The 15,176-nt window shown below is 38.3% G+C and overlaps 1 protein-coding gene across 1 annotated transcript in view; it reads right to left on the reverse strand.

Moving 5' to 3' along the window:
- Nucleotides 1-309: 309 nt before the first annotated feature.
- The window catches only part of LOC140717036 (polymeric immunoglobulin receptor-like), a 32,838-nt gene continuing 17,971 nt past the window's right edge, over nucleotides 310-15,176 (reverse strand). Inside the window, exons 6-10 of the mRNA XM_073030220.1 lie at nucleotides 13,653-13,973; nucleotides 8,847-8,883; nucleotides 5,349-5,439; nucleotides 5,108-5,149; nucleotides 310-757 (exon numbers count right to left, since the gene is read on the reverse strand). Coding sequence (XP_072886321.1) covers nucleotides 551-757; nucleotides 5,108-5,149; nucleotides 5,349-5,439; nucleotides 8,847-8,883; nucleotides 13,653-13,973 — 698 coding nt within the window. The 3' untranslated portion in view covers nucleotides 310-550. The remainder of the gene's footprint in view (nucleotides 758-5,107; nucleotides 5,150-5,348; nucleotides 5,440-8,846; nucleotides 8,884-13,652; nucleotides 13,974-15,176) is intronic.

A 15,176-nucleotide genomic window follows, 5' to 3' on the forward strand; every position in this document is an offset into this window, starting at 1 on the left:
CCAATGATAGTGTAAGGCTCCATTTTGAGGCAATCCTTCCAGAAGAGCATTGACAAGCTCAGGTTCAACAGGTCCACATCCATCGGTGGGGCAACTGCATCTGGAAGTATCTGTGGCTAATCAACATTCTTTTCCTTTTTCAAATCTTTTTATTATTATTATCCAAAATTAACAAGAGTACATCGAAGTAGGTAACACTTACAATGGCTCAAGGAAAAAAAATGTTGTTTTAAAGATTGAAAAATTTTGGTGACACAAAAAAAAGAAGGGAAAAAAACCCTACTAAAGCAAAGAAAAGTGAGAAAAAAAAACATTAAGTGCTCAAACCCGGAGCCATGTATTGTACAAAAAGCTTCTAAGGATAAACATCAAACCGCCAGCAAGAGAAAAAAGTACCAAAATTTACAAGTAGATTGTGGAGGATATCGATCAATTAACTCAAATAATATTAACGAACAAATGAACCCCATCTTTTCTCAAAATCAAACATAGGTTCAAAGGTTCGAATTCTAATTTTCTCCAAACTAAGACATAGCATCACTTGAGAGAACTATTGTGACAGTGTGGGAGCTGACGTATCCTTCCACTTCAACAGAATGGCCCTCAGTATAACAAACACAATAAAATGTTGGTCAGACAAAGAAATACCATGGATACTTTGAGGTATTATTCCAAAAAGCACAGTTAATTTGTTAGGTTGTAAATTAATTTTAAATGCATTAGGAATTGTAGAAAAATCTGACTTCCAGAACTTTTCCTGTATAGAACAAGAACAAAACATATGTGTCAATGTAGCTGTCTCAATTTTACATCTATCACAATAACTATCAACATTAGGAAACATTTTAGACAATCTCTCCTTTGTCAAATAGCAACAATGTAGAATTTTACATTGAATCAGTGAATGACTAGCATAGATCGAAGAAAAGTCAGAATCGGCATCCAGTCCTCCGTCATAAAAGTCAAATGAAGTTCCTTTTCCCAATCTTGTTTAATCTTAAATAAAGGATGCTTATCCCATTGTAATAGTAAATTATATAAAGGCTGATAATTACATTCTGATAATTTTGCCAAATCTTTTGGCATAATGATGCTCAAATATTTGAAAGACTCTGTGTGCCATGCCCAGGGATATCTACTTTCAATTTCTCTTGGTGGGCTATAGTGGTATGAAAGTAATTGGGTTTTATCTATGTTGATCTTGTATCCTGATAATTGACCATATTGTTCAAAGGATTGCATCAATTTAGGTAAAGAGTATGTTGGTTGCCCTAGATAGATCAAAATGTCATCCGCATAACAAGCCAATTTATGTTCTGTCCCTATAAATTCTTCCAATGGAATGAGTAGGCTACAGTCAATTATGGAAAACTCTGAACATCCTCTACATAGCACGATCCAGAGACAGAGAAGCAGTTTCAGCGACAGGTTACTATCGATGCAATGCTCCTCAGACAGGATGAAGAGGTCAATACTCCCCAATGCCATTAGGCTTTACAATTCAACCGCCAGGACTTAAGAACTTTTTAAAAGCTATTATTAATGCTTTTTGAGATAGTGATTTAGATGCATATCATTTTTTTTTACTGAGTTAAGTATTGTATGTAATTAGTTTTGCTACAACAAGTGTATGGGACATTGGAAAAAAAGTTGAATTTCCCCATGGGGATGAATAAAGTATCTATCTATCTATCTATCTATCTATCTATCTATCTATCTATCTATCTATCTATCTATCTATCTATCTATCTATCTTCATGAAAGGGTTCATACTCTGAATAGTACCTAACAAGTTGTCATCCAATATGTAAGGAAAATTACTTAAATATTTTTGTAAGAAATGTCTAACCTCCGTTATCTGAATTATATGCTTTTCTAAATAGCTCTTCAAGCATGTACTTGCCTTGGTTACATTTTTAAGCATCTTATTAACATATTGTTGCATCTGTAAATACCAATAAAAATCTTGTTTTTCTAATAAGTGTTTCTCTTTAATCATTTCAAAACTGAACAGTGTTCCTTCTTTCATTATGTTGCAAAGAACTGTTATTCCTTTAGCTGTCCAGTCCTTAAATTTAGCATCCAATTTATTTGGTGTAAAATCAGAGTCATATGCACACCATTTAAGAATTGCAATATCTCCCTCTAGATTATATTTTTTATAGGAGTTTTCCATATTTTAAGAGTCAATTTCACCCATGGGTTATCAATAGTATTTATGTACCTTTGCAGGTGGTTATCAGCCAAAATTGCTTGTATGGGGATGTGAAGTACCCACTCCTCAATGTTTTCTCATTGAGCATCAAATGATGGGTTGCATCAACATAACACAGCTCTCAACTGTGCTGCAAAATAATAATCTCTAAGAGAAGGTAGGCCCCATCCCCTCTTTCCCTTTGCTAATTGCGAAGTTTTGAGATGAACTCTAGGCCTTTTACCCTGCCAAATATACCTTGATAACATCTTGTTCCATTCATTGAATTGATTTTGATTAATCTCTATTGGTAGGGTCTGAAAGAGATATAACAGTCCGGGCAGTATATTCATTTTAATAGACTCAGTCCTTGAACTAAGACTGAAAAAAGAAATCAGGTTCCATCTTGCCACATCTTCCTTAATTTTTCAAGCATGAATAAGGGGTTGTCAAATCTTAAAACACATTCAACTTCATACATTAAAACAAAATGGGAGAAGGAAGGAGGGATAATTATATATGAGGAAGAATGGACAATAATATGGTTGTATCAATGGAAGTGTACCAGTTCACAGAAATGGAGGGAGTTTGGGTGGAAAAACTTGATAAGATATTTTATTGTACCCTCTCAGAAATCCCATTATGATAGTAACTTCCCTGTTTGCTGGAGAAATTGTGGAAATCAAAATGCAAATCATTATCATATTTTTTGGGACTGCCCTGTTATCAAAAACTATTGGAGGGGGATACATAATGCCTTACAAGACATCTTTAAATGTGAAATACCCTTAGAGACTAAGACCATATATTTTGGATATATACCTCAAGAATGGTTGAAAGGAGATAAATATTTAATGAATATACTGTTGGTGGCTGGTAAAAAAACTTTTACTAGGAAATTGTTATCACAGGAGAGCCCAACTTTAAATGCATGGATGGAAATTACAATGGACATTTACAAAATGGAGAAGATAACAGCATCTGTTAATCATAAGCTGGAACAATTTGATTCATACTGGGAAAAATGGATTAACTACATACTGCCTAATAGTCCTGATTTTATTCTCACAAATCAATGAATATGTTGTAAAAACAGATCACTCCCTACTTGTATATAGTTTTTTCTTTTGCTTGTTTTTTCTTTCCGCTCTTTTCTGTAAGCGTATACCTCAGATAAATACTTTGTGGAGATTTGTGATATATCTGATTATATGATATATATGTACAATGTCTGAAATATATCTTATGGAAATGTTTGTTTGATGATGAACTTCAATAAAAAAATACAAAAAAAAGAAATGTCTAACTTGAAGGTATTGTAAAACATGTGAGTAGGAAAGAGAATATTGATGAACTAATTGTTCAAAAGACATCAATCTATCTTCTTTAAATAGATCCAAAAAAGAATTAATACCTTTATTTTTCCAAAGTAAAAAAATTGGATCACAGAAAGAAGGCTTAAAATAGTAATTTCAATAAATTAAACTACGAAGTTTAAATGTTTTAAGGTTAAAAAAATTATGGAACTGGAACCAAGTTTGTAAAAAATGCTTACTCACAGGGTATAAATTTAAATTAGCAACTTTAGCTAATTGTATAGGTAAAGCAGCTCAAAATAACGAGGTTAAATAAAACTTTTTCACAGCTTTCAATTCCAAGTCTACCCAAATTCATTAGATAACCATGACTTGAAGAGGTTATGAACTCAAAACAGACTCTGGTCATATTGCATCAGTTTCTCACAAATGAGGTGAAGGATATTATGTCACCTGATCATTTGTACCTGATTAGGGTGAGTAATCTATGTTTTCTAACTTCATGATTACAACAATGGCATTTTCCTGCTTTCATTTTTAAATAAGATGAATTATTGTACAATCTTGGGTTACAGTCACAGATCGGCTTTGAGATACACAACATCTCCTGTTTAGAATTTCACACCCTGTTGACTGATACAAGATGCATCATCTTGTGCATCACTCATTTTATTCAGCTCCCTATATTACTTCCTATTGATCTTTGTCCTTTAACACCCTTATACAGTGACATCAATTGTACCCGTATTGAATAATTCTTCACAGCAATCACTGTGCTATGGATCAATATTTCTACACAAGAGCAAAATAAGATGGTGGCATTTTCAATCATCGTGGCTGTATTTTACTAATATCATAAAAGTGTTGTGGCTGCATTGTGTTGTGTGTGACTATTGGTACTATGTTTTGTACCTTGGTCCCAGAGTAACACTGTTTCATTTGTCTGTATTCATGTATGGTGGTTGAATGACAATAAAAATTGAACTATGAACCATGAAATGAGATCTGTGAATAATAGAAATACCCAGTAGGTCAGACAGCTTCTGTAGAGATCAAAGTTGAGCTAATACTTCATAAATTTGTTCTGATGGAATGTCAGAATGAGTGATTAACTGTTTCACTTTACTGAAGATTCACAACTGTTGACAGCAAAGGGAAGTCTAAGAGCTTGAATGTGATCTATTTCCCATGAATGCACTTCAATTCAAAACATAAACTGATAATATCAGTTTATGAAGAAGCATTTTAATTGATTATCATTCATTGGTTATTAGAATAAACAACATCTGCAGGCATTTGAATCCATAGAACAAGGTTTAACAGTGTAAAAGGGTATTAATCTGTTCAAAGGTATATAAGGTTTAAAATTTTTGCTCAATTTGGGAAAACTGCTGTAATATTGATATCAATGAAGGTAACATGTTGGAGAAGGAATTCAAAAGTCAAAGTCCCTGCCTTGAAGGATGACGACATTGTTTTTTTTTCTTCATGGAGTCAACAGTTGAATTCTCACAGCACAAAGTGGGCAGTAAAACTAATATCTGATCTTGTGCAAAATTCCAGCACAGTCAGTGTAATCTGTGAGTCTTCACTTTACCTCCTGGAGCACCATGCAGTGAGGATCAGATTCATCACGTCTCTGCAAAAGGCAATGGCCAACCCATCAGATTCTCCAACAATGGGATCTCTGCTTTAGTTCGTTCACTATGAAATTCCATCTGAAATAAGCATTCCATACATCAACATCAATCTTTCTACACACAAGGGAGCATGTCAATGCTGAGCTGTATCATGATCAGTATATTTGAAAGTAATTCCACTTATTTCCATAAGCTTACCTTCGTTACTCTTGTGAACCACATGACTGAAATCGTGCTGATCATCAGGAGAGTGAAGAGCAGCCAACGACCCACCTTCCACATCATGAAACTGGGCAAAGGGGAGGAGATATAGTACGAGGAAATGAGGTGAGTTTGTGTTTGAAACATTTGCCTCCTGTTTCCACTGTAATCTCAGTGGAGTGGAGTGAGGTAAAGCAGCTGAGCCAGGGTGTTTAAACAGGAGACTAAACTACTGTTTGACTGAGAGTAAGAAAGAAAATAACCTCTGATGATCAGTTACAGATCTAATTACTGGGACATGACTGCAGAAAAATGAGGACTGTGAACCAGAAATTGCAAAATGAAAATAAATTTTGGAAAGCAAGAGAGGGAAATAGTGATGAATATAAAGAGATACAATTGAAGGAAGTGGACACTGCCATAAGGAAGAGAGTGATCGAGTCCACGTGGATAGATGTGAAAGATAATAAATGATGTGTGACTGATGGTGAAAGGGAGAAAGGACATGAAATAATGCAGACAAATTAGAATGATTAATATAGTGTTGTGGGGTGGAAATACGTCTCTACCAAAGGAGGTGTAAGAGCCTAAGACAAAGGAGCAGAATTAGGCCATTCATCCCATCGAGTCTGCTCTGCCATTCTATCACAGCTGATCCCAGATCCCACTCAACTCCATACACCTGCCTTCTTGCCATATCCTTCAACGTCCTGAGTGAACAGGAAACAATAAAATTCTGCCTTAAATATACACAAGGACTTCTCCTCCACTGCAATCTGTTGTTGAGCATTCCACATTTACTACTCTCTGGCTAAAAATTTCCTCCTTACCTCTGTTCTAAAGGGTCAGACCTCAATTTTGAGGCTGTGCTATCTATACCCCCACCATAGGAAACATCCACTCCACATCCACCCGATCTATTCCTTTCTGCATTTTGTAGGTTTCATGAAATCCCCACGCTTTCTTCTAAATTCCACTTAGTACAGGCCCAATGCTGCCAAAGGCTCCTCCTATGTTAAGTCCTTCATTCCAGGAATCATCCTCGTGAACCTCCTCTACATTTTCTCCAAAGACAACATATTCTTTCTGAGATATGGGACACAAAACTGTAGACATTATTCCAAGTGCAGCCTGATGAGAGTCTTATAAACAGTCAACATTATCTCCTTGCTTTTATATTCTATTCTCCTTAAAAGAAATGACAACATTGCATTTGCCTTCTTTACCACAGGTTCATTCTGTAAATTAACCTTCTGGGAGTCTTACACGAGGTCTCCTAAGTCCCACTGCAACTATAATATTTGAAACTTCTCCTCAGTTAGATAATAGTGTGCACTATTGTTCCTTTTAAAAAATGCATTATCATACATTTCCCAACACTGTACTCCATCTACCACATTTTGACCGTTCTTCTAATTTGGTCTAAGTCCTGCTGCAATTGCATTGCTTTCTCAGCACTACCTATCACTGCACCTATCTTTCTATCATCCGCAAACTTTGCCACAAAGCCATCAACTCCATTATCTAAATCATTGAGAAACAATGTGAAAAGTTGCAGTCCAATACTGACCCCTGAGGAACATCTCAGGTCACTGGTAGCTAACCAGAAAAGGCCCCTCTTATTCCCATTTGCTGCCTCTTGCCTGTCAGCCATTCTGCTATCCATATCAGTATCATTACTGTAACCCCATAGGATTTTATCTTGTTAAGCAGCCTCACGTGTGGCACCTTATCAATTACCTTTGAAAGTCTGAGTAAATGACATCCACTGCCTCCCTTTTCTCCATCCTGCTTGTTACTTCCTGTAAGAACTCTAATAGATTTGCCAGGAAAGATTTCCCTTCAGAGAAACAGTTACAGTTGCGACTTTACATTCCTCTGGGACCATGCCAGAATCAAATGATTCTTGACGATCATGACCAATGAATCCATTATCTCTTCAGCAACCTCTCTCAGGACTGTGGGATGTAGTCCATCTGGTCAAGGTGTCTTATCCATGTTAAGACCTTTGAGTTTGCCTAGCACTTTTTCCCTTCCTAATAGCAATGGGACCCTCTCTTGCTCCCTGACACTCATGGACCTCTGGCACACTGCTAGTATCTTCCACAGTGAAGACAGATGCAAAGTACCTCTGAAGTTCATTTGCCATTTCTTTGCCCCCCATTACTAGCTCACCAGTATAATTTTTCAGCGGTCCAATATCATCTCTCTCCTCCCTTTTCTCTTTATATAACTGAAAAAACTTTTGGTAACCTGTTTTATATTATTGACTAGTCTGCCGTCAAAATTTATCTTTTCACTTATACCTTTTTTAGTTGCCTTATTTTGGATTTTAAAAGCTCCCCAATCATCCAACTACCTACTCACCTTTGCTACCTTATATGCCCTAGCATGGCTTTAATGCAATCCTTAACTTCCTTTGTCAGCCACAGTTGCCTACCCCTGCCAGTTAATAACTTCCTCTGTGGGACAAATCTATCCTTTGCCTTGTGAAAATTCAGCAATCTCTGCTCTGCCATCATCCCTACCAGTATCCTCCTCCAATCCATCTGCACAAACTCTTCTCTCATGTCTCTGTAATTCACTTTTTCTATTGCGATACTGGTACATATGAGTTATGCTTCCTCTTCTCAGATTGCAGTATGAATTCAATCATATTATGATCACTGCCTCTTAATGCTTCCTTTACATTAAACACCCTAATAAGTTCTGGGTTATTACACAGCACCGGATCTAAGGTGCTCCTTCCCTCTGCTAGTCTGCTGGTCACCCTTGGGCAAGGAGTAGCATTTGCTTAGTTCTACAGATGTGGGTGACATGAAGCCATTGGAGCAGGTGCTGGATGGTCATATGAGCAACTGGCTATGCAACCAGTGATGCCAGGCAGACAATTGCTGAAGTGTATTGATAATGGCTGGGATAACCTGTCTTATAGAGACACTGCCCATAAGAGGTCAACGGTAAATAACTTCTGTAGAAAAATTTGCCAAAACAATCATAGTCATGGAAAGACCATGATCATCCACATTATACAACACGCCACAAAATAAATGAATGAATATGGAACTGAGAATGATGGTTGATCAGAAAAAACACCTCATTATTCCTGGACTGGTGTTTATGTGGGGATGGAGGAACTAAGTTCAACAAATTTCATAACAAATCCAAAAGCCAATAAGAGAATTTACAACTTGGAACAACTGCAGGATCAATCACCCAGAGCATGCATAAAAAGCTAGAAGGTGTAAAAACAATAAAATGTATGTTATTGTGATTTAAAAAATGATGTAGGCATAAAATAAATTAATGCATTAGAAAAAGCAAATGTTGAGTGTATTTGCATAGAGATTTGGTAGATAAAGTGTGCAAGAAGAAGGGAGAAGACTCAGATTGCTTGGTCTTAGAGAACAGACAGCATAATATCAGAAAGAACCAAACATAGGATTAGCAATGAGAACATTGTACTGTTAAGCAAAACTGAATCAAGTGATTTACCTTGTAGATGACACTGTTGTAAATGAATATTCACGTCCTGTTGAGGCAAGGAGTAAAAACTCAGTCTCACATGGATGTGTTTTTGGTTTGTGTTAAAGTAACCACTACATTGCAAATGACATTAAAAAATGTGGGTTGATGATGATATCAGGGCTGCTCAACTGTATATAGATAGATGAATGTGGAGCCAAAACATGGTCAATGGGACAATATGAGGCCATGAATCTCAATGTAGGGAACCTAAAACAAACTGTTATCTACAGTACAACATTATAAAAAAATCTGCAAATGAGTGAAAAAAAGCATCCAGGTATCTTCTGAGCAAATAGAAAAAAGAGTTTTTGCATGATAGTTTTCAAGAAAAGCAAATGGTGTACAGTCCTTTATTGCAAGAGGTTTGGAGTTTTGACAGAATGAATTCCTGTTGCACTGCAGGCGGTGTTGTTGAGACCGTGCCTGGAGTACTCTGCGTAATTTTATTCATCCAGATTAAGGATGGATATACTGATTGGAGGAAGTTCAGAACAGATTTATTGGGATGACTCCTGGCTATTGGACCCACAGCTCCAATCTGCTAATTTAATTAGCCAATGACAATACATTGACTGGCCTTATCTCAAATAATAACAAGGCGGCCAACTGAGAAGAAATCATCATCCTGACACAGTAGTGTCAAGAAAACAACCTCTCCTTCAATGTCACAAAAACAAAGGAGTTGGTTGTGGACTACAGGAAAAACGGAGACAGGCTCACCCCTATTGACATCAATGGATCTGGGGCTGAGAGGGTTAACAGCTTTAAGTTCTTCAGTATTACACATCACCGAGGACCAGCTGTGTGGTGAAAAATGCACAACAGGACCACTTTCAACTCAGACGGTTGAAGAAGTTTGGCATGAGTCCCCAAATCCTAAGGGCTTTCTACAGGGGCACAACTGAGAACATCCTGACTGGCTGCATCACTGCTGCAGATGCGAACTGTACTTCACTCAATCTCAGGACTCAGTAGAGAATGGTGCGGATAGACCAGCGCATCGGTGGATGTGAACTGCCCACTATTCAGGACATTTACAGTGACAGACGTGAGCCCAAAGGATCTTTGGGGACCCAAATCATCCCAATTACAAACTGTTCCACCTGCAACCATCCTAGAAACGGTACCGCAGCATTAAAACCAGGACCAACAGTCTCTGGGACAGCTGCTTCCACCAGGCCACTAGACTGATGAATTCATGCTGATACAATTGTATGTCTATGCTATACTGACTGTTCTGTTGCACATACTATCTGCTACAAATGACTATAAATTGCACATTGCACATTCAGATGGAGACACAACATAAAAGTTTTTCCTCCTCATGTATGTGAAGGATATAACGGATAGAGGCAATTCAATTTCATTCAATTGATGTTGGAGACTGAAGCTGACAAGGCATTTTGTAGCTTCATAAAACTTTGGGTAGGTCACATTGAGAACAATAATAAGTAGTTCTGTTTGCAACCCTGTGGAAAGGATGTGAATGTTTAGGAGAGGGTAAATGCCTTGTAAAAGTCTATGTAAACAACATCCACTGCCTTCCCTTTATCTACTTTCCTGGTAACCTCCTCGATGAAATCTGTAAGTTTGATTAGACGCGTACTACCACACACGAAGCCAAGCTGACCATTCTTAATCAGCCCAGGTCTGTCCAAATATGATATATCTATCGGGTCACTTAGAATACATTCCAGTAACTTTCCAGCAACTGATGTGAGATTCATTGCCCTACAATTTCCTAATTTACGCTTAGAGCCTTTTTAAAATAGCAGAACAACATTCGCTATTCCCTGACCCTCTGGTACCTCTCCTGTTGCTAAGAATAGTTTAAATATGTTTGTAAGGGCCCAGGTATTTTCTGCACGTGTTTCCCATGAGGTCTGAGGGAACACCTTAGCAGGCCCTGGGGATAGATCCACACTGATATGCCTCTGGATAGCAAAGGCCTCCTCCTCTGACAGGGTGACATTTAATGGAGTTCAGAGGCAGGAAAATATGCTGAGTTTTCTCTGGAAATTGGTGTCCCATCAGTGGGTCAGACCCTCCACTGGGTGAGAGCAACATGAGAGGGGTTTCTTTACCCTTGTCCACTTGCTGCAGGGCTCGGTGCTGCTGCGGAGCTTCCGGATATTCCTGACTCTTCCCAGGAAAACATGAATCAGACATTTCAGTGGAGACATCAAGTCAATCAATGAGAAACCTACCATCAGACACTTGCAGATGTACATCAAATTCAGGATGACTGCCAGATGTTGTAATGCTATATCTGTAATGTCCTGTATCTTGAGAGACAAGATTCTCTATAGTAACAGTAAATATTCCCTGGGATGTATTATCTCTGATTTTGGACAGTGAACATGATTCTATGCATGGGAAATCCTCTGTCAAAAATATTTGACTGAGCTTTTTTTGAGAAATGATCAAAGGAACTGATGAGGACAGGACCTTAGAATTTAGCAGTTGAGTTTAGCAAGGCTTATGACTATACTTTGCATAGTAGACTGATCTGTAATGTGAGATCTCATGGTAAGCTAGCTGGATGGATACTGAATAGCCTTCGTGTAAGGAATCAGATTGTGGTGGTAGAGTGTTGGTTTTCTGACAAAACCAGGCTTTATCACCAGTGGTGTGCTATTGGGAAAAATTGCTAGAGGAAGTGCTAGAGATGAGTACAAATACACTATTTAAAATACATTTGGACAAGTTCATGTACAGGACAGTTTTAGAAGGATAAAGGCCAATTTCAGGGAAATGGGTGAAGCTCAGGAAGACACTGAGGTCAGCTTGGACAATTTGAGGTGAAGTTCCTGTTTCCATTACCTATAACTCCCTAACTTGGCAGCATCCTCTCTAAACTGGACCACACTTTTGAAAGGTTAAGTTCAGAATTCGATTTCATTACATAGATCTGACAGCTTATGGAATCACAGCCAATCAGAGTGCACTTCGAATTCAAAATTCAAAGTTCAAAGTACATTTATTATCAAAGAATCTGTACCATATACATCCTTGAGATTTACCTCCTTCCAGGCAAACATAAAACAAAAAAAAATTGAACCCATTAAAAAAAAAGTCCATCAAACACACAGTATGCAGAAAAAAGTGCAAATCAAAGAAAGCAAATAACATTTGGAACTGAAATTCAAAATACTGAGGCCCACAGGCAAGAAGCCAGTCATCATTCTAACCAATTCAGGAGCCCGTTAATTGCAAGGCACAGCCTCAGTTCACCATAAAGACAAATAAACCTCGGGGTGCAGCAAACTGAACACCAGCCCATCCCTCACCTTGGACTGGCATTCCTTTCATGCTTTAAAAGGGAATTGAAGGTTTATTTTCCTTGCTGGAATCATGAAATACAGCAGCCTTGTTCATATTGTAGATAAACTCAAATAGAAGTAATGGATTCCCTGCTCATGTCTCAAAGTGAGTGAGGTTTTTTATTCAACAACCAGAAACTCAGTTTCTACAGTTAGTAATTTACCTGGGCTGCTCAGATAGTCACAAGCTAGAGACGACCATAGACAGTGAGACCATAAGACATAGGAGGAGAATTAGGCCATTTGGCCCATACAGTCTGCTGCACTATTCCATCAAGGCTGATTTATAATCCCATTCAATTTCATTCTCCTGATTTCTTCCCATAATCTTTGATACCTTTCCTAAGAAATAAACTATTAAGCTACACTTTAATTATACCCAATGACTTGGCCTCAAAAGCCATGTATGGTATTGAATTCCACAGATTCAACACACTCTGGCTACAGAAAATCCTCCTCATCTCTATTCTAAATGTATGGAGTCTGTACATCCCCCATATGGAATGTGGTGCTTTCCCAGGTGGTCCTGTTTCCTCCCACAGTCCAAAGACAGACTCGTTAGGAGAATTGGTCTTTGCAGAGTGCCCTGTGATTAAGTTACAGTTGATTGGATTTGTCAAGAGTTCCTTTGGTGTTGTGGCCCAAAGGGCCAGAAGGACCTACTCTGTACTCTATCAGGAAAGAAATAAAATAAAAGGACGTCCTTGCATTATGGGGCTGATTTTTCAGACATGATTTCCCCATAAGGAAGTACCCCAAAATCTTTTTCATAATAATGGACTCCAACACCTTCCCAACCACTGATGTCATGCTAACTCGTCGACAATTTCCTCCTTTTTGCCTCCCTCCTTTCTTAAAGAGTGGAGTGATATTTCCAATTTTCCAGTCCTTTGAACATTCCAGAGTCTAATTATTCTTGAATGGTCACCACTAATGCCTCAATAATTTCTTTATATAATTCTTTCAGAACCTTGAGGTGTAGATGGTCTTGTCCAAATGATTCACGTACCTGTAGATCCCTCAGCTTCCCAAGCACCTTCTCCTTAGTAATAGCAACCACACGCAAGCGTGCCCCCTGACATTGCCAAATTTCTGTCAACCCCACCAATATTTGCAATACTATAAGCTGTTCGTTTTGCTTTTATGAGAGTATCACTGTCTCACAACTCTACACGTATTCTAGTCTTTTCAAACCATACAGAAAAGTATGAAAGGAATGTTCTCAAATTGTCTGGAAATGCAAGTACAACAATGTTTGTGATGATCCACATTTTCCAGGAGGAAGTGATGGACTTCACAGTTCACTGCACTTCATTTCTACCCCATGGATGCTGCAATGTTTATACAAATGCAAAGAAATTCCTTACCCTCGCTAGAAGTATAAGAGCAGCAGTAACAGAGAAACAAAAAGAAATATTTCAATGTATGCTCCCTTGAAATTAGAACTTACTGGTGCCATTGATTTCTGTCACATAGTTGCAGATTTCTCCGTTGTTGAAGACTGTCACTTTAACCATTGCACTGGATCTTGCTCCCTTCCAATTCGAGGCACTGCAGTAATATTGATGGTGCTGCTGGTTGAAGGATTGACAATGTAGAGCCAATTCATTGGTATCTGAGATCTTTCTGTATCCAGATGAGGTTTGTTCATACCATCTGTACTGAATGGGAAGGGATCCCTGGAAGGACTCACAGGAAAGTGATACAGAGTTCCCGAGATGTGACACATTTGTTGGCGACAGATATTGAATCACAGGAACAGACACTGGTTCTGTGGGAAAGAATTAAACATTCAGACACCAAATGAACATCTGAAAATCAAACGTTCTTTTGACACTTTATTAGGTATAAATTTTCACCTGCTCATTACTGCAAATATCACAGGTACGCTCGAAGACAGAAAGGATGGTAGAGTACAGGCACCGTGGTGTACAAAGGCAGTTGAAAATCTAGTCGTGAAGAAAAGAAAAGCTTATGAAAAGTTCAAAAAACTAGGTAATGATAGAGTTCTAGAAAATTTTAAGGCTAGTAGGAAGAAGTTTAAGAATGAAATTAGAAGAGCCAGAAGGGGCCATGAGAAGGTCTTGGCAAACAGGATTAAGGAAAACCCCAAGGAATTCTACAAGTATGTGAGGAGCAAGAGAACCAATCAAGTGTGACAGTGGAAAAGTGTGTATGGAACCGGAGGAGGGAGCGGAGGCGCTTAATGAATACATTGCTTCAGTATTCACTATGGAAGAGGATCTTGGCCATTGTAGGGATGACTTACAGTGGACTGAAAAGCTTGAGCATTTAGACATTAAGAAAAAGGATGTGCTGGAGCTTTTGGAAAGCATCAAGTTGTATAAGTCATCAGGACTGGAGGAGATATACCCTAGTCTACTGTGGGAAGCGAGGGAGGAGATTGCTGAGCCTCTGGCAATGATCTTTGCATCATCAATGAGGATGGCAGAGGTTCCAGAGGATTGGAAGGTTGCAGATATTGTTACCTCATTCAAGAAAAGGAGTAGAGATAGCTCAGGAAATTACAGACCAGTGAGTCTTATTTGGTTGGTAAGTTGATGGAGAAGATCCTGAGAGGCAGGATTAATGAACATTTGGAGATGCATCATATGATTAGGAATAGTCAGCATGGTTTTGTCAAAGACATGTCATTCCTTGCAAGCCTAATTGAATTTATTGAGGATGTGACTAAATATATTGATGAAGGTAGAGTAGTAGATGTAGTGTATGTGGATTTCAGCAATGCATTTGACAAGGTATCCCATGCAAGGCTTAAAGAGACAGTAAGGAGGCATGTGATCCAAAGGGATCTTGCTTTATGGGTCCAGTACTGGCTTGCCCACAGAAGGCAAAGTGTGATTTTAGACAGGTCATATTCTGCATGGAGGATGGTGACCAGTGGTATGCCTCAGGAATCTGTTCTGGGACCCTTTCTCTTCTTGATTTTTATAAATGACCTAGATGAGGAAGT

Source organism: Hemitrygon akajei, chromosome 27 (genome assembly GCF_048418815.1).
Source record: "Hemitrygon akajei chromosome 27, sHemAka1.3, whole genome shotgun sequence".
NCBI classification, from domain to species: domain Eukaryota; kingdom Metazoa; phylum Chordata; class Chondrichthyes; order Myliobatiformes; family Dasyatidae; genus Hemitrygon; species Hemitrygon akajei.